Here is a 20,272-nt window from a genome sequence, read left to right on the forward strand (position 1 = left end):
TCTGGAAGGCGTTTCTGGGTTTAGTCTTATGTGTGTTTACCCAGACCCTTAAAAACCTACTCTGTTTTTGTTCCGTCCCCTCCCCCAAGAAGCAGGACAGATCTTCCTGGATTTGGCCACAAGGCCACGCTTGTCTCATGCACTGCCGCCTTCTCCTCCCCGCTCTCCATCATTTAGATCCTATTCTCTGTTTCCCCCACCTGTTCTCATGCCCTCCCCCAACCCCGGCACTCTGATGGTTCCCTTCTGGCCCCTTTAGACATGGCGATCCCACTGAGTGGGTTCAGTGACCAGCACTCCACGCCCCCTACCCGGACCCTGGAGAAAAGCGCTCGCCAAGCCCTTTTCAAAGTCCCCCCGATGACCCCCTCTTTTACGGTCCTCTGGTCACTGATCTGAGGGACCAGTTCTGAGAGGGTGAGCTTAGGGAATAAGGGGGAGCAGGCGGGCCGTGGAGGGGGCATCTCAGCGTGCTGTGTCTGCAGCGTGGGCAGTAAATAGCCCAGGGGCGGGGCCTCGGGTTCAGGGGGAGAGCAGAGGTCTCCTGAGGCAGGAGCCTAATGTCCCAATAAGCCGGGCAAACGAGTGGCTGCTGGCCCCTTGCACAGGAAGCAGAACGTCTCTGTGTTCCTAGCGAGCCCTGGTTTCAGTGGCTGCCGCTGGGCACCTGAAACCCTGTGAATTACAGCGGGGCGTCTGGCTCTCCCAGTCTGGCCATGGCTGGGGCACATCTCCAGCTGCCTTCCAGTCTGGAGTCCAGGTGCTTCATCTCCATCTTTCCCGCAAAATGCCAGTGGATAGGAATTAGATCCCTAAGCCCTCAACACAGCTGCCCAGGGGGAGGACCCTCAGTTGCCTGGTCCTTGCCACGTGGTCCAGGCCCGCCGAGGCCCCTCCTTGCACACCGTCCTCCTGACCGCCCCTTCCCCCGGTGTGTCATGCTCAGATCCTGTACCGCGCCAGAGATCTGGATCCTGAGCCCAGGAGCCACGTGGTCCGAGGGAACCACACGCAGTCCGCGCTCCTGGCGGGTCTGGGCAAGTTCGTGCTGTACGAGCTCCAGGTGCTGGCCTTCACCCGCATCGGGAACGGGGTCCCCAGCTCGCCCCCCATCCTGGAGCGGACCAAAGACGACGGTACGTCGACGGCTTGCCTTTGCCCGTCTCCCAGGTTTGCTGTCGCCATCCAAACCCTTTGGACGGTTGTCATTTTTAACTTACTTTTCAAAACACTCTTTTTTCTTCGTTTCAGCACAGGAAAACAAAACAAAGTTGTTTTCTGGTCACTGAGCGCTTCTATGGCCAGTTTCAGCCGGAGTGAATGTTCATAGCCTAATTAACAGCCTGAGCACAATTTCATCGTAGCTCTGCTGTAGGCAGTGCAGTAAAGGCCGGGCAGCTGGGCCAGAAAAACCTAAGGCCTGGTGGTGTTGGCACAAACCTGGCTGAAAAACCCCACTGCAGACCCCGTGCCTCAATTCTAGATTCTCTGGGCTTCCCGCTCTCGTTTGCATAGTAAGGGATCATTAGAGGCCCCACAGAGGGTGGTGTGTGATGGGCTCCCAGGATACCCGGGGTTCGCAGCCTCCGTAACAGGGACATCTTGACGGCATTGTCTAAATCATCAGGAAATACGTTTCTCCACTTTGCAGATGTCAAACACTTAAAGGTTAGCTGCTTTACATGATCTGTGTTAAATAGACCATGATGAATATTCTGGGGGAAAATGCCAGTCTCCCCCCAAAAAACCCAGGCTCAGAAGCAGCTGACAGAAGTGAAACACCCATAGATTTTCTTAAGCATCTTTACTGAAGTAATTAAATCAAGCCCCCGACGCACTCTGACCGCTGAGTTGACAACGTTCTCTCCGTGTTCCTGGGAGACACCCGTAGCTGGGCCTCCCCTGGGTCAGAAGAGGGGGCGCCTTGAACCTGGTCCTTCCCTGGGAGCTGGTCTCAGGGCGGCTGGAGTCTGAGAGGGACCGTGTAACCTCAAGGTCATGTCTTTGCAACACTATATGCTCTGTCGAGGGCCACACACATAAAAAGTAACAGGAGCTTTTAGGAACTGTTCCTCAGACTCGGGCAGTTATCACGGTTTCTTCCCAAAGTATAGGCTGGGGAGAGTCATGGACTGATTTCTCTTTCTCTGTCACAATCCCGATATAAACGTGTTTCTCCTTCCCCTCATTTCATTGTGATGCAAATGATCAGCCTTGGGGACAGTGAGGGGGCAGAAACCACAGAAGACCGACGTCAGAGCTTCCTATTCGTGAATTGGTCGTGGTGCGTGAGCCCGTGGCCTCCTTCATTCATTTATTTTACCTGAACACAGGGGGTCATGACACATGTTTATAATGTAAAATACTCTTCTCAACCTAATAGCTTGAGGCAGAATTCAGCAGCCCTGGAATGACTGTAACGCACGTCGTTTTATTTGTGTATTGATTGCTGCGTGCTCATTGCCTCTTACCTGGGAACCAGTCAGTTCTTAAGTTCCAAGAAGGTCCCACGCTGGCCACACGCTTACTCGCCTCTCCATTTAAGTAAATATATTTTACGACGGCCGTGACCCTATTTATTCAATGGTGCCGGAATACGTAGCTGGTTTTTGAATTACTGGTGCACCAGACCACACAGAAGCACTATTCCGTGTGTTTGTGGACATCAACTCTTAATTTTCTGGCATAATGCAGGAGAGGGGTCGTGTGCCTAAGAGAAAAATCATTGGTTATAGCCCTGTTACTTGGTCAGTAATTGTAACCTCCATTTGGAGGTGGGAGGGACCTTCGGCCACCTTATTTATCTAACACCTGCTTGGTGGATGTCCAGCCCAGGAGAGGAATCAGCTCGGATTGGTGAAATCTCTCCTGTGACTTGACGTACCCCCTACGACGCCGCTTAGCGACTGGGCAGCTAGCTTTAGGTGACACGCTCACGGGACTCACAGCGTAGCTCATGAGCACTGCTTATGCCGCTTGGAAAGCAGATGAGCTGGATTCAAAATGAGGCATTTTCTCAAAATCATTAGGGAGACGCACAGAGATTCCAAAAGTCACTTTCCCAGAACATAGAGTAATTCACCCATGAACGGTGTCATCGGCAACCATGACTGTCCTCGGCCAGCCCACAGAGTCCTCCCCCACGAGGCCCCGCCGTGTACCCACGTGGCATCCCAGCGGCGCCTGAATCACCGGTCTTTTTTTCCCTTCAGCCCCAGGCCCACCCGTGAGGCTTGTGTTCCCAGAGGTGAGACTCACATCTGTGCGGACCGTGTGGCAGCCACCAGAGGAGCCCAACGGCGTTATTCTGGGTAAGGGAGCGGCAGTGACTAAAGAGATCACAGCTTAGAGAGAGATCACAGCTTAGAGGGAGATAACAAATAGATCGATTTCATCTATTTTTATTAGATGTCTAAGAGGTTAAAAAAAAATCCTGTCTACAGCAGCCTGGCATCTTCTGAACTGAGAGACTGCAGCCCTCTAACTGTGTCCTGCACTAAGGTTTCTTTGCAGAACGAAATTTACATTTTGTTAGCCCAGAATTTCGTGTTCCTTCGTGGTTCGTGGCAGTACCATCTGTACTTGACCTTCCATCCGCTCTGAAATAACCCAGTTATTTTGATGTGTGTTTGGAAAACCACGGGCTTGTTTTTCATGGAAGATTCACTCCCAGGCTTTGCTCCGATGTCCCGGAAACGTCTGTCTTCTGCTGCAGGGCCTGCACCTAACCCTTTGAGGAAGTTTCCCGAGTGAACTGCATGCTTAGGTCTCAGGGAAATGGTTTACTCTGAACATTTCATTCAGAGCACCAGCTCTGATAACTTTGATGAAAAGCCTTAACTTGTCCTAGTTTCCTAAAGGCAGCACATTTTATTTTGAAAAGTCATCAGCCCCTTTGTTTGTTCGCCCCTTTCACCAGGACAGATTAAGGGCCTCAGATATGCCAGGCCTCAATGCTCAGAGTGGTAGGTAAGGAGTGGATAAGATGTAGGGGGGCCGTCCTCGCAGGGTAGACACCAGCGACACTACCACGTGGTCGCGATGCGGTAGGGGTTCCAGGAAACGCCCTGCAAGCCACGCCTCCTGGGCCAGGGGGCTCAGTGCGCGGAAGGCATTGTCGGGCTTTATCTTGAGGATGAGTGGTAGCAAACCACAACTTGGGTCCGCTAGCCCGTGCCCAGTAAAGCCAATCTACTGACATTGGGTTGCAGTGAAGGAAAGCACGGCCTTCATTGCAGGGCAACGAGCAAGGCGTCCAGGGCAGCTGGTGCTCAAAACACCCCAACTCCCCGAAGCGTTTCAGCAGAGCATTTTTAAAGGCCAGGCGAGGGAGGGGGGTCGCGGGGTGTGTGATCAGCTCACGCGCAGCTCTCTGAGTGGTTGACGGCGAGGTCACAGGGCAGTGGCACAGGGGTTCACGGGATCAATCCTCAGGCTCCAGTAGGTCTGGGGACTACGTTTCGTGCTCAAGGTCATCGAGTATTTAACGTCTTCCACGTGGTGGAGGTTTTAGCATCTGTAAAACAGCTCAGGGTAAGGGCATCAGATACTGTTACCTGGGTACCTCAGAGAGGAGCTACAGCAGAGGATACGGGGAGGGTCCATGCTGGGAAGGCCCCATAGGGTCCCGCTCGGTTGCATAAGTGGTTTCCAAATCCTTGAATGGAGCGCTGCCTTTTGCCTGTGGGAGCACAGACCTCCCAGAGGGAAACGTGGGCTGGGCCGGGCTGTGAACCACTGGGAAGGCCGTGCTTCACGTGCGGGAGGGGCCAGAGGCCCAGACCTTTCAAATTGGGCCTTTAAAGGCCAAGCACGAGGCCCGGTGTAAGCTCCAGACGCAGGCAGCACTGAGATGCGGTGTTAACCTCCTCACCCACGGCAGACCCCACATACGCCTGCTTGGGTTATTGGGGATTGACGGTAGGACCATAAACACGGCTTACAAACAGCAGTAAAATGCACCACTTAGACCTGCTTTTGAGCTGAGGATTATAAGATTTGGTCTAGAAAAGGGTTACACTTCATTTTTTAAAAAAAAATTTGAAAATCTGTGCTGAGGACCTTGAGAAGCGAAGTGACACGATCGGATGTGTCTTTTGGATAATGTCTGGCAGCCGTGAAAAGGGTGACAGAAAGTCAGATACTTACTGAGTTCTGACTTCATTAAGACGGAGCCTGGGGCTCCCAAGTCATCTGCACAGCAGGCCAGGGGCCCTTCGGCTCCACTCTTTCCTTCTGCAGTTCCTGCAGCCACTTTGCTGTGACGACAGTGTTTCTGAACTAGGTGACCTCTGGAACCGCAGGTTCTTACCATTAAAATCACGACAAACAGCCGGAGAAGCCTCTGTTGCAGTGTGCATTTCAGATCCCGTCCAGCTGAGGGACCATCGCAGGCCGGTCTCAGGCCCTGGGGCGGCAGTGGTCTGCGGAGCTGGCTGCTACCCTCCAGGTTTCCTGGAGCCCGCACGCCGGCAGGGCCTGCCCCCGACTCAGTGCCCAGCCTACAGCCTTTCCCGGAACAAGCAGGGCGAACAAGCAGGGCGAACCGTCTGTTTACCCAGGGCATGCCCCAGCACGCTGTGGAACAGGAAACATTTTCAGAGCTCAAGATGCGAAATTCCACCTGTCACTTCCAGCCCTAGGAGCCTTCCAGAGCGGTGTTCTCTGTGAGGATCGGGGGCCCCGGCTGCTGGGGAAGGAGGCCCCAGGCCCCCGCCACCGCCTCTGCTGATAACCCGGCTCGTCCCGATTCTGAGATCATCTCTGTGCTCCCCGCAGCCTTCCTGGGCCAATAAGAATTAGTTCTGACAGCAGGACTCCACGGGGATGTGCAGAAGGCAAGTGTGCCCTTCACGTGGGATTCCCTCTTCGCACAGACAGCCGTGTGCTCTGGTTTTGTTGCTGTGACTTTGAACTGCTCATCCGAGGGCTTCCCTGCCAACACGGTGAGGCTCTGGCCCCAACCAGCTCTGAGCCGTGGTACTCGCCTGGTGCTTTGCCGGGAGAGACCCCCTACCCCGGGCCGCTGCTCTTCCTTTGACAGTCACATCAGATGGCATCTCTGCCTGCGGCTTACCCCCTCACCCATCCCGACCTGGGCTGGGCTCTTCTCCGCTTTGCTCCCAAAGCACCTGCGCTCACAGTCACAGCACGAATCCTCCGTCCACAGGAGACCGGCGGCTCACTTTAGAATCGTGCCACCTGCTTTTAAGGGTGTCTTCAACATCAGTTTTTCTGATCATAAAAGCACGTGTACAATGCAGATAATTTAGATAACGTTTCACATTCATCCAGTTTAGAACCACAGAAAGTCTGACGATCCCCAGCAGAGGAGAGGATTTGGGGATGCAGCGTCACACACTCTTGTCGGCAGCGTGACCTGGCACAGCTGCGGTGGGGCGATCCGGGCATGGGTGCACCCCGTACCCCAGGTCTTAACCCTGGAGACATCCTCACGCCTGTTCACAGGAAGAAACGCACAAGGAGATCCACTGCAGAGCTGCTTTAAAGAACAGAAAATTTAAAAAAAGAAAGAACTGGAAACAATCCAAATGTCCATCAATAAGGCAATGAAAAGGTAAATTGCGGGCTGTTCATTACAGCAGAAATCACGGTAGCAATTAAAGTAACGAACAAGACCTACATGTGTCAACATGAATAAGTCTCACAAACACCTGTTGAGTGAAGAAAAGCAAGTTGCAGAAGAATATATCCAGCTTAAGAATGTCTGTGTACATTTAAGCACTCCACAGACGTTACCGTGTATCATTTATGGCTACACGTATATAGTAAAAGTGTAAAAACTTGGCAGGAATTTGCAATAAGTTGAGAATAGGGGTTACCTTTGAGGAGGAGGATCCAATAAGACCACCAGAATAGCTTTAACTTTTTTCTGTCATATTTTCTCTCTTATAAAAATAAAAACAAAAACCATAAAAATTTGGCAAAATCTCAAGATTTGTTCAGTGTGTGATGAATACATGGGTGTGTGATCTATATTATTCCAAGTATTTTTCTGCATGTTTGAAATACTTTAGAGTACAGCTAAAGTATTAGTTTAGAGTACAACTAAAGTATTAGTAGAGAAGCCCCCGCTCACCGCAACTAGAGAAAGCCTGCGCGCAGCAACGAAGACCCAACGCGGCCAAAGATTAATTAATTAATTTAAAAAGTGACGACGGCCCTCCCCTCTCCTCCCCACCCCGGACCCACAGGGACATGGCCTGAAGTCCCACCACGGACACTGGCCGGGCGTCACGTCCGCGGGGACGTCAGGGCAGGTGTGGCACAACAGAAGGTCGCACACGGCCCAGCCTCTTCGGGCTGCAGACGGTGTGACGCAGAGACAGGAACCAGGCCCAGAACTGCTCGTCTCTCAGGATGTGGCCCCACGTACACAGCCCTGAGCAGTGGGCCTCATCCTCCCGTGGATGCCCAGGCAGGCACGGTCTGCACGACCTCTCCGGCAGGACCACGGGCCGCCCCCGCCCCCTTTGGGCCTCCCCTGTGTTTTAAACAGTGCGTGGCGGGCAGGCTGGGTGGAGGGGCAGCCACGTGGCCGGGCGCCGACCTCGGCGAGTGAATTCACACCAGTCACTTAGTCCCCGTGTGCCTGGGCTTCCCCACCCTCCAGGGGGGCGGCATGTACATCCCTGGCCGGGCCAGTACGTGGTGCACGGAGAACCCAGAACAGGGCCAGCCTCCCAGCAAGTGCCTGGTCAGCGCCAGCTGGAACGCTGTGGCCATTCGGTATCTCACCCCTTCTCTTGGACCGGGGAGTGTTCTGCATCACTGTGTATTTACACTCAGTATTTACCCCGTACCCACCAAGGGCGTGTTGCACAGCTTTGCTCTCCGCTACCCTGGCGGCTGGAATGGAGGGTTTATGCTGGAAGGCAGCATGGGGCCAGGTCACAGGACTCCCCCAAGGCACTGAGAAGTTTGGGTGTGGATCCGTAGTCCCTGGGGGTCGCTGAAAAATCACAAAACTCCAGATAAGGAGGGGGTCGTACTTTAATCCTTTGACGGTTCCAACCGTGGCCAGACAGAGGCTAAGTGAGACAATGCTCTGTGTCCCTCCAAAGTGGGAGACGTCACACTTGAGCCTCCGTGGCTGCAATGGCGTTGAGTGGTCATTGTAACGAACGCTGTCTTGGGTCACCTGTCACCTGGATATCGTTACAGCCGGCGCACTAAATGGCAGGTGCCGTAGGAAAGACGGGAAAACGGTTTCTAAAGATTCGGACTGGTGTCCACAGGGGACAAAGGAAGACATCTTTCTTCGAGACTCACTTTGCATCCGGGGGCCTGGACTCTGTTCCCACTCGGGCGGCGCGGCCTTCTGAGTATATAACCACCTCTGAAGCCAGTGCTTTTGTAATCTATACCAAAACGTGTTCTTACATTTCCAAAAGAGATTAACAGCGGGAAACGCTGGAGGCGCCTGGAAGGAAAAACACTTGCTTATTTGTGTAAATATTTCACCAGGGAGAGCTGGCGGCATTCAGAGCCTCCCTTTGGGGGGCGCGGTGGGAGCCACCGGAGAGTGGCCATCCCTCCCCTTGCCAACTGCTCCACCGTCCCTTAAATGCTGTTACACTCAAGTGACGCATGTGCTCTTCAAACCCACGCGGGTCTGCCCTGGCAGACACGCCAGATCCCCCCCCAACCCGGTTAGAGGTCAGCTTGCCCACGAGGGCTGAACCTTGACCTTTAGCTTGTCACACAAGGGTGTGCGAGGACTCTGCTGGGAAGTAGGGGCTCGACTATGATCCGAGTTCGCAAATGCGTCGTTTCCTCCACTGTTGCATTTGTCAGCCCCCAGCCCTCAAACGGATAAGCCGTAAAAGCAGCGAGCCAGGTGGCATCCGGGCTAGGCTGACGCTTGCCCGCAGGGAGACTCAGCTGCTGTGGGTTCCACTAACAAGGAATGGGCGTTGGTGGGGCTGCCACCAGCCACACCCCCCGACAGTGCCTGCAGAGGGGTCGGCAGCACCGGACCCCTCCCGTGGCCTTGGCCTCGAGGCCCCGGGGATGGTCACCGCACAGGCGGCTCCCAGATCGACGCCTTTTGTTTGCCCGGGAGGCATTCAGTCTTGATAAAAGCCTGCCACCACCTAAAATGTCTACACGATTCTCTCACAATAAATCTGGGGCCCTTCGACAGCCAGATCATTGAACCGAGGCAGCCGAGACCCCCCGTCGGCCCCCCACAAAGTCCTCCTGTCCTCAGCGGCATCTCTCGGACTCTCCTGTTTGCGCCTCCCCCGCGGGTGGCCCGGAACCTGTCTCCTGCTTGGAGCCTCGACCTCTTTGGGTCCTGATTTTCTGGATGAGCCACGTCTCCCCATCTCCCGGGCACTTCTGAGCTGTTCAGGCTTCTCTCACCCACGGTTTTCATCTTCGCGGTGGGGCCCCGCGGCTCATACGTGGCCTGGCTTCTCCAAATGCCTGTGTCACCGCGATTCACTGTGACCTTCAGGAGCGGCTGCTCTGGGCGCCTCTCCTCCCGCCGTGGACCCCGTCCCCTGTTCCTTCCTTGCGTGGCTGCGGCCTCTGACCTCACGTCGCTGACATTCAGCTCGTGTTTCTGAGCTCCCTGGGCCCAGAGTCACATAACGAGCCTCGTCCCGCGAACGCCATCCTTGTTCCTGACGTGCGAGCCTGCGCTCGGCGTTTTCTCTTGGCCATTTCTGTATAGAAGCCTCTCTTCCGTTGTTCATCACGTCCGTGTCAAGGTGAGGTGCGGGTGTTCATCTTTATCAGCACACCACAGAACGGGGACAGTAGGGGTATTGTCTCTCTTTTAGGGCAAATAACAGGAAGATACAAATATATCCCTCGGGCCGAGGAATTTTCTCCCAGTGGCTCCATGTGGGACCTGGATCAGATAGAACAGCCCAGATTTCACGCAGTTCTCTGGGTAGACGGGAGCCCTCGGGGCTCAGGCAGAAATAGCCATCGAATGGGAAGCGTCTCGTGTGGGGCAGAGCCCCAGCTTCTCTACGCCTGCCCACCCTGCTCGGGAGCTCAGAGCTCATCTCCTGGCAGCTTGGCCTCGGTGACCCACAGCAGGCCTGAGGGCTGGGACTTTGCCGTCCCGCTGCACACCTTTACAGCCAGCACAGCGCCCTGGCTGCGGCCGGGACGAAGGCTGATCTCTGCAGCCGTGGGTGAGCCCACCTGCTCCTTGCTGCCTGTCTGTCCCCCCCTCAGACGTGGCACGGCTTTGGCTCCAGGCCCTGCCGCAGGGGACCTGACCCGCCCCTCGCCTGAGCCCCTCCCTGCACAGGCACCCCAAGGCTCTTCCAGGCACCCCATCTCTTGGGCTGCTTTCTGAAACAACGCGTCCCCTCCAGGTGGAACGTCGCCCATGGAGGTTTGCGCTTGAGTCCAGCCTCAGGCCGGGCACCGTGCCTCTCGCTGCGTCTAGATGCTCTTCCACAGTCACCCTGAAAATATCCTGTTGAGTGGCCAAGTTGTTTTCTATTTTGTCCCCCTTTCCGTGACATCGTCAGGATCCTATCATTTTAGAGCAGGAGGGAGCTCTGTCCTGTTTACTGGGTGCCCTGCGCGCCCGTCCTCGGGTGTGACACGGAGACGCTGTCATGTGCCCCGTGGACCGTGGACCGTAGGCCACCGCGAGGTCTGCACGTGGCAGGAGTGATGCGCCTGGAGTACAGGGGCCCTGATGAGCGGGGGCTGGTGTTTTTCTTTATTCGTAGCTAGAAACAAAAAGTCGAGAGTTGAAACTTGCCCGAGGTGAGAAAAGCTAGGCTGGGTTAGGACCCGGGTCTCCTGACGACATCCTGCTACATGGTCAGGGGCTTCTGAGAGACAGACAGACAGACAGACAAGAGATCATCTAGAAGCATACAACACGCCATCCAATGCCAGGATGGCGAGGCCGGCGAGAGACCCGACAGGGAGTGAGCGAGGGACCATGTGAAGGAACCGCCCAGGTGGAGGCGAGGTCAAGGGTCGCCCTAGCGTCGTGCTCTGGCGGCAGGGGAGGGCAGAGGTGGAGCCTTTGATGGAGAGCAGACCTGAACCAGCCCAGGAAGGGGAAGGGAGGGGAGGACCTTCAGGGAGACCGGTTCCCAGTTCGTTCCCAAATCCCAGCTCGCAAAGATGTGCCTTTGAACAAAATCTGAGTTTCGTCCCAGGATTTTGAATTCCAGTGGCAGATAATCTGAGAAGCGGTGAAACACCATAAAGAATAAAGGATAAAGAAAGCACAACTGTAGTCATGTCCTGTTCCTAAAAGCGTATAAATCCTCTTTAATTCAGGCTTACCAGGTGAAAGGTGATTCGAATTAACGAGGAGCCTTAATCACTCACACACGACTCTCCGAAATACGAAGGGACAAGTTAAGGGACCGAACGCTGGCTGGTGGGGGCGTGAGGGGAGCTCCCTGACGCACGTCGGGGGCCCCCGGGACGCCAAGTGTTAACCAACGGCAGCGGCCGCCCCGGCGTTCCCGGCGCCTGGGCGCGCTGGTCAGGTGGTTTCTGCGCCTCCCGCCGTCTCAGCTGCAGGCACGCTGTCTCACACTCTGAAAAAGAAACCTGGTCAGCGCAGTCCTACACAGAGATTCAGTGTGTACGCAGACAGGGCCCGGGTCTCAGACGTACATACATTCATCTGTTTTTAACGCAGTTGCTTGTTTGTTCTTTGGGGAGGGTTGGTATCTCTTCTTCACTAGGAGTGGTATTCGAATGGCCGCACTCACTCACCCGGGGCCACACCTCCCTCTTGACGTTTTTAAAGTATCGTGTCTGATCATGTTCTTATTGGTGGTCTGTGTCTGCCTGGGCAGCCTTTGTGCTGGGTTGGAAAGTTCGGTTTGTCTGTGCAAGATATCTTTGCTTAGTTCCCTGCGTTAGTTTGGGAATGTGCGTGCGATAATGACGTTGGTCAGTTGCTTTCGTACGGGGCACAGACAGACTTTCCTCCAGTGGCCAGGGGGACATAGAGGCCCCCAGTCCCCCGTGAGGCTTGCTGCAGCCTCTGTGGATGAACCACATGCCCACGCGGACCACGCCGCCCTCGGACAGAGGCTGCCTCCATGCCGCCTGATCTCCCCCTGTGCCCCTCGAAATCTGCCGAACATGGGCGTCGCTTTTCTCCTGCAAATCCTGACAACATAAAAATAACAATACGACACCTAAAAGCCGGCGTAGATGTACTGAGGTTAGAGCTGGTGTAAAAACATGGATTTACATCACTCTCATAGCAGTGGGTGAGTTTCAGAAGAGAGCTGGGGCTTGGTACATCAAATAACGGAGAGAGAAATGGATCTAAAGTGTAAAGGCCCAGGCCAGGGAAGAATACAAGCAATAATGTAGCTAATCAGGACAGATGGTGTGACAGACAAGGGGGAGGCGAGCAGAACGGGAGTCTCGTGCTTCCACCACAGTCATGGTGAGGGGCCAGCGGGTGCTGTCGGAAGTCGGAGGACCGAGTTCATTGCATCAGCTTGGACTAGCCGAGGTGAGGACCAGAAGGGCCGGGGATTGGAAGGGAAACCGACTCTGACAAAGCAGATGCCCACCGCAGAGGTGTTAGCGGTGACGCAGAAATGAGCGGGCTACAGGGAGCGGCACGTTCTCCCAGAGCCGGGAGCACAGCCTGGACACAAGCTCCCACACCTTGTGGCTGCCGGGGCACCGTCGTCCCTGGGAGACATGCTCTTCTCGTGGGGCAGGACGCCAAGGGCCCTTTGCTGGGAGCCTGGGGCGGACGCTTTCGCTTCTCGGGACAGTGTGACTCCGTGGAGAGTGAAGGCTTTGGAGCCGGACAGATGCAGGGCTCAGGCCAGCTCTGCTGGTGACTTTCTGTGTGACCTCAGGCAGACTGCTTACCTCTCTGAGTTCTGCTGCTCCCTGGCAGGACCACCGGAGAGGCTCAGGAGGTGCGGACCGTCAGGCGTGCAGCAGGAGGGCTCTGCTGCGGTGGCCACGCTGACCACATTGCCCTCGTTTTCAGGATGCTAGGTGTCCGGGAGTCTCAGAGCTTGGGCTTGGGCTCCCGACGCACCCGAACTCCAGGCGCCCCCTCCTCCAGGACCAGGCAGGGGCGAGGGAGGTGCTAGGGGAGGTCCAGGAGAAGGGCCGCTGGTCATCGGTCAGTGGGTGGGAAAGGACATGTGTCCAGCAGGACACCCCGGGACAGCTGGCCGCCACGGTGGGGCGGATGGCCATCGGAGGCAGAACAGAGCTGTGCGAGCCTGTCCAGGGTCCTGCAGACACGCTATGACGGTGGTCACTGTGGACAGGGCTGGGCTGCCGGCCCCCGTCTGCGTGGCCGTGGTAGCGACCCACAGTGGTTAGGGGCTGAGTGCTACGGCACACTCTGTGTCTGACCCCACGGGATCGTCCTCCTGGCCCCCCACGTGGGGGGCAGGCTGAGGCTCCTTATGCAGGCGGCAGGTGCCAGGAAGCTTGGCCACTGATGGGGCCAAAGGCTGTGTGAGTGGGAGGACCGAAGGAGCCCAAGGAGATGCCCGAAGGAGCAGAGATACCCACCCGGGGCAGGGAAGCCACGGAGACGCAAGCTGCTTGAGGCCCGGAGGGCCTGTCCCGAGGGCCAGCAGCCCATCTCCACAGGGGCCGTCACACCCACGGGACGCCCTGCGAAGGCAGAGCTGGGTTCAGCGCTGCTGGCCTGGTCCCCTGAGGGTCCCCGTTGAACTGAATGGCTTGGCTGTCATTAGCGGTGTGGAGGTCACGGCACCGCCACTTCTGGTCTTAGCGCAGGACTCAGCGGCTGGACCACAGTTGTCTGGGAGCCCAGGAGGCTCGGGCCGGGTCTGCAAGTCCACTCTGCCTCTTCAGATGCGGGCAGAGGGGCCCCAGCAGGGCCTGGTGGGGGAGGCCTGGTCCTTAATGAAGCCCGATCAACCACGAACCCTTGATGATCAGGGGACTTTGAGAGACGGTCAGAGCCGGGGGCCTGCCCCGAGCTGATGTACTCCCTTCTGTGTCCTCGACAGTGGGGCGAGCTGTTTCAGGGGAGCCCCCGGCTCAGAGCCACAGGGGTGGGGCTTCTGGGAGGGGCGGGAGCGCTGGGCTGGCGGGAGGAAGCGGGGTGTGCAGACAGACAGACAGACGTGGTCTGAGCACAGGTGTGAGAGCCTCCGGGGCAGCCGGCTCCAGGGAGAAGGGGGCTCCAGGCAAGAAGACCCTTGGGGGTTGAGGGCAGGGCCACTGGAAGGCGGGCAGGGGCAGGGACAGAGAAAGGAGCCGCCATCCGCGCTGCTCCCTGGGTCCTCCGGGCACCGAAGACCACGGGGAAGAGGAAGCTGTTTTCACATCTAGTTCCATGAAGGAAGAAGAGGGGGCCTGGCGCCCCGAGCCCCTCCCTTCATCACTGAGCCTGGCTTCGCTCCCAAGAGCCCCGGCCTGCTGCTCAGATGCTGGCCTGGGAGAGGGAAACAGCGCAGAAACACGTGGCTCTGTAGGGTTTCCCGGGTGGCGGGACTAGGGGCTTCCCTGTGAGTGAGGGCACAGCTGACCAGCAGCCCTCGTGCCCCCCCAGGGTACCAGATCGCCTACCGCCTGGCCAGCAGCAGCCCTAACACTTTCACCACCGTGGAGGTCGGCGCCACCGTGAGGCAGTTCACGGCCACTGAGCTGGCCCCGGAGTCCGCGTACGTCTTCCGGCTGTCGGCCAAGACCCGGCAGGGCTGGGGGGAGCCGCTGGAGGCCACCGTCATCACCACCGAGAAGAGAGGTAAGACCGGGAGACCCAATTCCCTGCCGGGCGGGGGGAGGGGAGGTCGCGCGTGCCTGGGGAGGGTGGCTGCCCGAACTGCTCGTTCTTGAAGCACCGCTGAGCCTACCTGGAGCCGGACGCACAGCGGGTCTCACAGCCCAACACTCGCCCCAGGCTGGGCTCTCAGGCCTGATCCTCCCAGGTCCAAAGATAGAGAGTCTTTTCCTCCCCAGCGATACCAGAGCTTCCTGCAGGTTCCCCCACCGGGACTTGGTCAGGCCGGCACTTTCAGTGTGCAGGGAGCAGCAGGGCTGAGTTTCTCTCCCAGGCAGCCCAGAGCCTCAGGCCTTGTTTCTTGCCATCCTCCTTAGACTCCGTGCAGCCCCTCTGAAGGAGGGGGAAAGAGTTTTGCTCACGGTTTGATGTGACTTGAACCAAACCCGAGTGCAAGTACTGACATGAGCTCCCCTAAGGGGGCAGCCCTGTCCCCTGCCCACCACGTGCCCCCGCCTGCACCCTGTCCCACAGCTGGAACACCTGCCCCGCCAGGGCCTGCAGGGCCTCGGTCCGCGTGGCTCAGGGAGAGGGGGCCCAGGAGAGCTTTGTCCCTTCCAGTGGGTCCGGGAGGGGCCTGAGAAGCAGGGGCAGGACCCAGGCTGCTGGGGCGAGAAGAAACCGCCCGGCCGAAGGGTGCGCTTCAGCAAAGGTTGCTGATTAAGTTAGATGTGAGGCCCCCCGGCAGCCCATCCCCTGGGGCCGGCACTCAACCGCTGCTTTATTTCACGCCACACCTTCGAATCAGAGTCCATACTCTTCCTGATAAACAGTGAAGGAATGATTCCTCCCTCTGTGGAGCTGCTCTGTTGAAATCAATGGGGCGAGGAGACAGGGCGACGGGCAGACGACCCCCACTCAGAAGCCAGGTCCCGGCCCCGCTGCCCGCATCCCAGTCTCCATCCCTGCAGGCACGGAGTGGCCAGTGACAGCCCCCAGGCACCCCTGCTCCACATGCCTTTACGGTTTCAGGCCCAGGTCGATTTCCAGGGAGAGGAGATCGGTGTTAAAGATGCACTAGTCCCCAAATCAGAAAGTAGGAGTGAGTCCTCGGGGCGCCCAGGTGTTGTTCACGATGCCTTACGTGGCGGTGCCGTCGGGGAGCATGGGTGGGTTCACCTCCAGTCTGTCTGTCTGCCTGTCTTTCTCTGCTCTGAGGATGGAACATTCCAAGAGCAAGCAGGGGTCTCCAGTCAGATCCAAGCTGGGCCCCGGCCGAAGTCAGAGACCCTCACATCCCTGCGGAGCCAGGAACAGTCTGAAGATCATCTAATCCATGCATCCAACTCTCTGGGCAGCCACAGTGCCTCCCCCTGCGTAATTTCACTGCGAGCCTCTCACATGTCCCTGATCTGTCCTCTTTTGGTTGCAGAGCGGCCGGCACCCCCCAGGGAGCTCCTGGTGCCCCAAGCGGAAGTGACCGCACACAGCCTGTGGCTCCAGTGGGTCCCGGGCAGCGATGGGGCCTCCCCCATCCGGTACTTCACGGTGCAGCTGCGCGAGCTGCCCCGGGGACAGTGGCAGACCTACTCCTCGTCCATCAGCCACGAGGCCACAGCCTGTGCCGTTGAAAGGTACGCAGAGGGCCGGGGGACCCTCCCCCGGGGTACGGGGGCCCTGCCCTCCCCAGCCAGCTCCTGCCCACTGAGTAGAGAGTCTGTGCAGGACGCGGAGACGTGCCACTGAAAGCCCATGTCTCCTCTTCTAGTCAGCGCTCCTGTACCAGGACCCGTAGTCCTTGCATCCCGCGTCCGCTTCCAGACGCCCACCCGGGCCGCTTCCCCGCCAGTCCTTGCGAGCGGCCCGGCACAGATGGTCCGCCCGCCCCAGGCACCGGGGACTGACGAGGCTCAGATGAACAGGCGGTGGGGCCCTGAGCCCGGGAGGGGGACTGAGGCTCCCCAGTGCCCGAGAGGCACGGAGTGGGGGGTGGCGGGGAGGGCAGCCCAGCCTGCCACTGTCACCGTGTCACAGGCCGGAGAGTGGCCCTTCTCTGTGCTGTCTCTGTGTCAGCGAGGTGGACAGAGTCCTCCTGGGGGCCGCCCTTCCTTAGTGACAGTGACGGCTGATGGGGCAGGAGCAGAGCCCTGCCCCCGAGCCAGCTGTTTGGGGAACTGCTGGGCAGGAGGGAGGGGCTGCACCGCCGGCCGCGGCTGGACCCGCTGTGTCGTGATCCCACCTGGGCCTCTTCTCTCGGCCGCCCCCCTCCTTACGGTGAAGGAGACTAGGGCTGGGAGGGGTTACGTCACCCGCCAAAATCCTACAGATGGAACAGTCTAGACGGGCAGGTCTACGAAGTGGCCTCGGGCCCTGCGTCCTCACGTCCGCCCGCATGGAAGCCCCCGACCTGGGAGGGTGATGGCAGCAGCCCGGGGAGACGCCTTGGCATCTTCACTGTACTTCCCGCCCGGCCCTGGCGTTGTCACTTCCTGCCAGGCTCATGCTCCGGGGCTGGGGAGGGGCCACTAAGTAGTGGGTCCCACTGTCCCCCGTGGGTGCTAGAACCCTTGCCTGGACCTCCTAGGAGGAAGGAGGAGACCAGGACCATGGTTTCCTAGGCAGGCCAAGGTCCTCTCATCGTTCAGAACGAGCCCCGTGCTGGGTACCGTGCCGCATTCACGTCCACCTGCTCGTGGAATCCCCACGACAGCTCCGGGCACTGCCGTCCCAGTTCCGCGGGAGAGGAACAGGGTCAGAGGTCGGTTTGGTGCCTTACCTGCAGCCCTGCCCAGCCAGCAGGGAGCACGTGTGGGCTTCCCTAGGCACCCCACCCTCCCCGTCGCAAGGCCGCCAGTCTGCTGTCCACTGAGCAGAGACCACGAGCTGTGCCATCATCAGAGACCCCCGGAGGCGCAGCTCAGGGCTGGGGTTGGAGCGTGGCACTGTCACTTTCTCCTGTGCCAGCAGCGGGGCTGAAGGAGGAGCGGACCGCGCCCCTGGTCCAAGGAGCCGGCACCGACGGGGGTGAGGCTGTGCCCACGGCGGGTGCTTTCGGCTCCGGGCGGCTGTGCGGCCGGCCTGCACCCTGACGGGATGAGCATAGCAGCCCGGGCAGCTTGCAGGGACCTTACGGCAGCTCTGCTTTGGCGCACAGAACGGGCGCCCCCTTTCGAGGTGACTTCAGAGGCAGCCACAGGCCAAGAAGGAAGGCAGCTCGCCACTTATAGCCGCGGCCTCCTGGGACCCCAAGTGATATACCTGGTCTGAGTGACTCCCTCATCCCATGATCCAGAAAGCTCTCAGCTCTGGAGATGAGGGATGGACGGTCCCCATGCACACGTTCTGCTTCCGGAAGAGCCGAGGTCCCTGCCTGCTACTTAGAGGCGACATTTGTTCAGGTCCGTCTGCTGGCGAGTAGGGCTTTAGAACACTAGTGACAGTCACGGCAGCTGTAACCGCCTCCTCGTGGTGGGGAGATGAGGCTGGAACGGCATCAGTGTGGACGCGCACCTCCAAGACGCTCCCCACGGCGACCTGGTGATGAAGCCTCCCGCGCCATCTTCCTGCTGTCATTGTCATCGCCACCGTCACCGTCTCAGCATCACCCAGCCCTCCATCAGTTCCAGAACAATTCCCACATGTTGTCCCACAGGTCGTCCACGTGGAGAGAGAGGCCTGTGGGGTACAGACCAGACTTTTTTTTATTCCCGTCGTGCAGACGAGGACACGGGGCAGCAGACGTGTCTTAAACAACGAAGGGGCCTCAGCTTCTCTGAATGGGGGAGGGGATCCCTTTGTGGTTCGGACATTCCCTGGGCCTGTAGCTCAAAGCTTCACGGATGCACACCAGCACCCAGCTAATTTACGCGGGTCCAGATGCAGTGAACAGCGTTTATCATCTACACCCCAAGCTCTCAGCAGTCCGTCTACCCCTGAGTGGCCACGGGGCCTTGGAGGAGTGAAACACGGGGCTGGAGGAACCATCCCGTGGTTCCTCTCAGCTCCGGGCTGAAGATTTGCCTCGGTGACTGACAGCAGTGAACGGACGGCCAAGTAACAAGGCCCCCAGAATAGTCAAAGCCTGTCCCCGCGGAGCCCGCCAGCCTTACGACAGCCGTGGGACCCGCAAGGCACAGCTCCCCCTGCTGCGGACACACCCTGCGGGCCAGGATTCTCTTGTGCAGCCCGGGGGTGGGGGTCGGGCGAGCGCGGCCAGGATGCCCAGCTTACTTGGTACAGCACACTCCAGTGTGCTGGGCGCCCGGCCGTAAATAACCCCACCTCCTCGTGTAACCGCGTGAGAGAAAGAAGAGCCATAACATCCAACTGCCTCTCCTGTCGTGGAGCCTCCAACAGACCAATGGTGTGCTTGGGACTTTGCGTTGGAAAGGAGAGGTCCGTGTTTCAGGACAGACAGTTTAATTTGGTGCGGGAGAGACTGTTGTCAGTTTCCTAATGGGCCATAACCAGGACACGTGGTTCCTCCCCTGTCAGTAGAAAACATGTCGCGGGCAGGATCCCGAGAAAGTGATGTCTTGTGCGCTGCCACCGAGTCATCCCCCTTCCTGCCTCATAGTCCTGGCAGCTACATTCTCCTTTTTTTTTTTTAAACATTCTTTTTACATTTTACTTTTTCCAGTTGCATGAAGTCTGCTAGTGGCCAAAAAAACATAAAACGTTTAAACAAAAGTTTAAAACAAAACGTTTAACGATCCACATCTCGTGCCTGTACCTACCTCTGGTGAATGTGGGTCCAGGGCACTGGGAGGGGTTGGGTCTGAGGGACCTATTTCAGCATCACCGGTTTCTGGTTGATGGTTGCGTCCCATAGAAATGCAGTGTAGCTGAAGAGAAGAGCTCTGAGCACAGAGCCACGTGGACGTCCTGGACGTCCCTTTAGGACAGAGCAGTGATGGCGTGGGCTCCGGTGATGGCTGTGTGTCCAGTAACAGTGGGCCCTGCTGTTCCTCTGAACCTGCCCTCTCCGGCAGCCTTTGGGAAGACAGGAGAGAGAAAGTAACATTTATGAAGCACCTACTGTGTGACCAATTGCCAGACCTCACGAGGTGGGTTGTGTCATGTAACTTCCCCCGGAAGCGTGGGTATCATTACCTCTGTTTTCATAGATGAACTGAGTGAGACTCAGAGAAATTAAACGGCGTGCCCCAGTTAGGAGTAGCGGGGTCAGAATTTAAATTCCTGCTTGGCCGACTCCAAAGTAGAGGCTCAGGGAGGCCTGGAAGAGTGAACAGGGGGCAGAACTGGCGGAAATCGGAGGGCTTGTTCCTTATTCATTTATCAAGTAGTCATGAAGTCCTGCTGTGCCCCCGACTCCTGGAGACCCCGGAAGCCAGGAAAGAAAGGGTGGTCTTCAAAGAGCTAGACGTCTGGCCTCCGATTCCGAAATCATTAGAGAACAGTGAAGTACTGAATATAATGTAATAAGTCATGAGCACTACTGTGTTCTGAGAGGCAGTGCACTAGATAATAAAAGCGCTACATATAAAGACAAGGGTCATTTCCGGGCACCTACCATGTGCCGGACCTGTGCTGACTCTCACG

General features: G+C 57.7%; 1 protein-coding gene and 1 long non-coding RNA gene across 3 annotated transcripts in view; one reads left to right on the forward strand and one right to left on the reverse strand.

The window, feature by feature from the left end:
* Positions 1 to 3,385: 3,385 nt before the first annotated feature.
* LOC149747361 (uncharacterized) lies at positions 3,386 to 5,714 on the reverse strand. 2 transcript variants are annotated; one of them, XR_016387717.1, is made up of 2 exons: positions 5,312 to 5,714; positions 3,386 to 4,516 (listed from the first exon to the last, which is right to left on the reverse strand). It is a non-coding gene; the product is annotated as an uncharacterized LOC149747361 (long non-coding RNA). The 2 variants fall into 2 exon arrangements; XR_016387718.1 differs by having other exon boundaries at positions 5,149 to 5,714.
* Positions 5,715 to 13,254: 7,540 nt separating this feature from the next.
* LOC111170349 (protein sidekick-1) overlaps positions 13,255 to 20,272 on the forward strand; it is an 85,736-nt gene continuing 78,718 nt past the window's right edge. Inside the window, exons 1-3 of the mRNA XM_089895465.1 lie at positions 13,255 to 13,327; positions 14,540 to 14,734; positions 16,143 to 16,344. Of these exons, the coding sequence (XP_089751591.1) occupies positions 13,255 to 13,327; positions 14,540 to 14,734; positions 16,143 to 16,344 (470 nt within the window). The remainder of the gene's footprint in view (positions 13,328 to 14,539; positions 14,735 to 16,142; positions 16,345 to 20,272) is intronic.

The sequence above is a fragment of the Delphinapterus leucas genome, chromosome 15 (assembly GCF_059928025.1).
Source record: "Delphinapterus leucas isolate spDelLeu-1000000601 "Yukka" chromosome 15, BTC_Dleu_Yukka2, whole genome shotgun sequence".
In the NCBI taxonomy this organism is placed as follows: domain Eukaryota; kingdom Metazoa; phylum Chordata; class Mammalia; order Artiodactyla; family Monodontidae; genus Delphinapterus; species Delphinapterus leucas.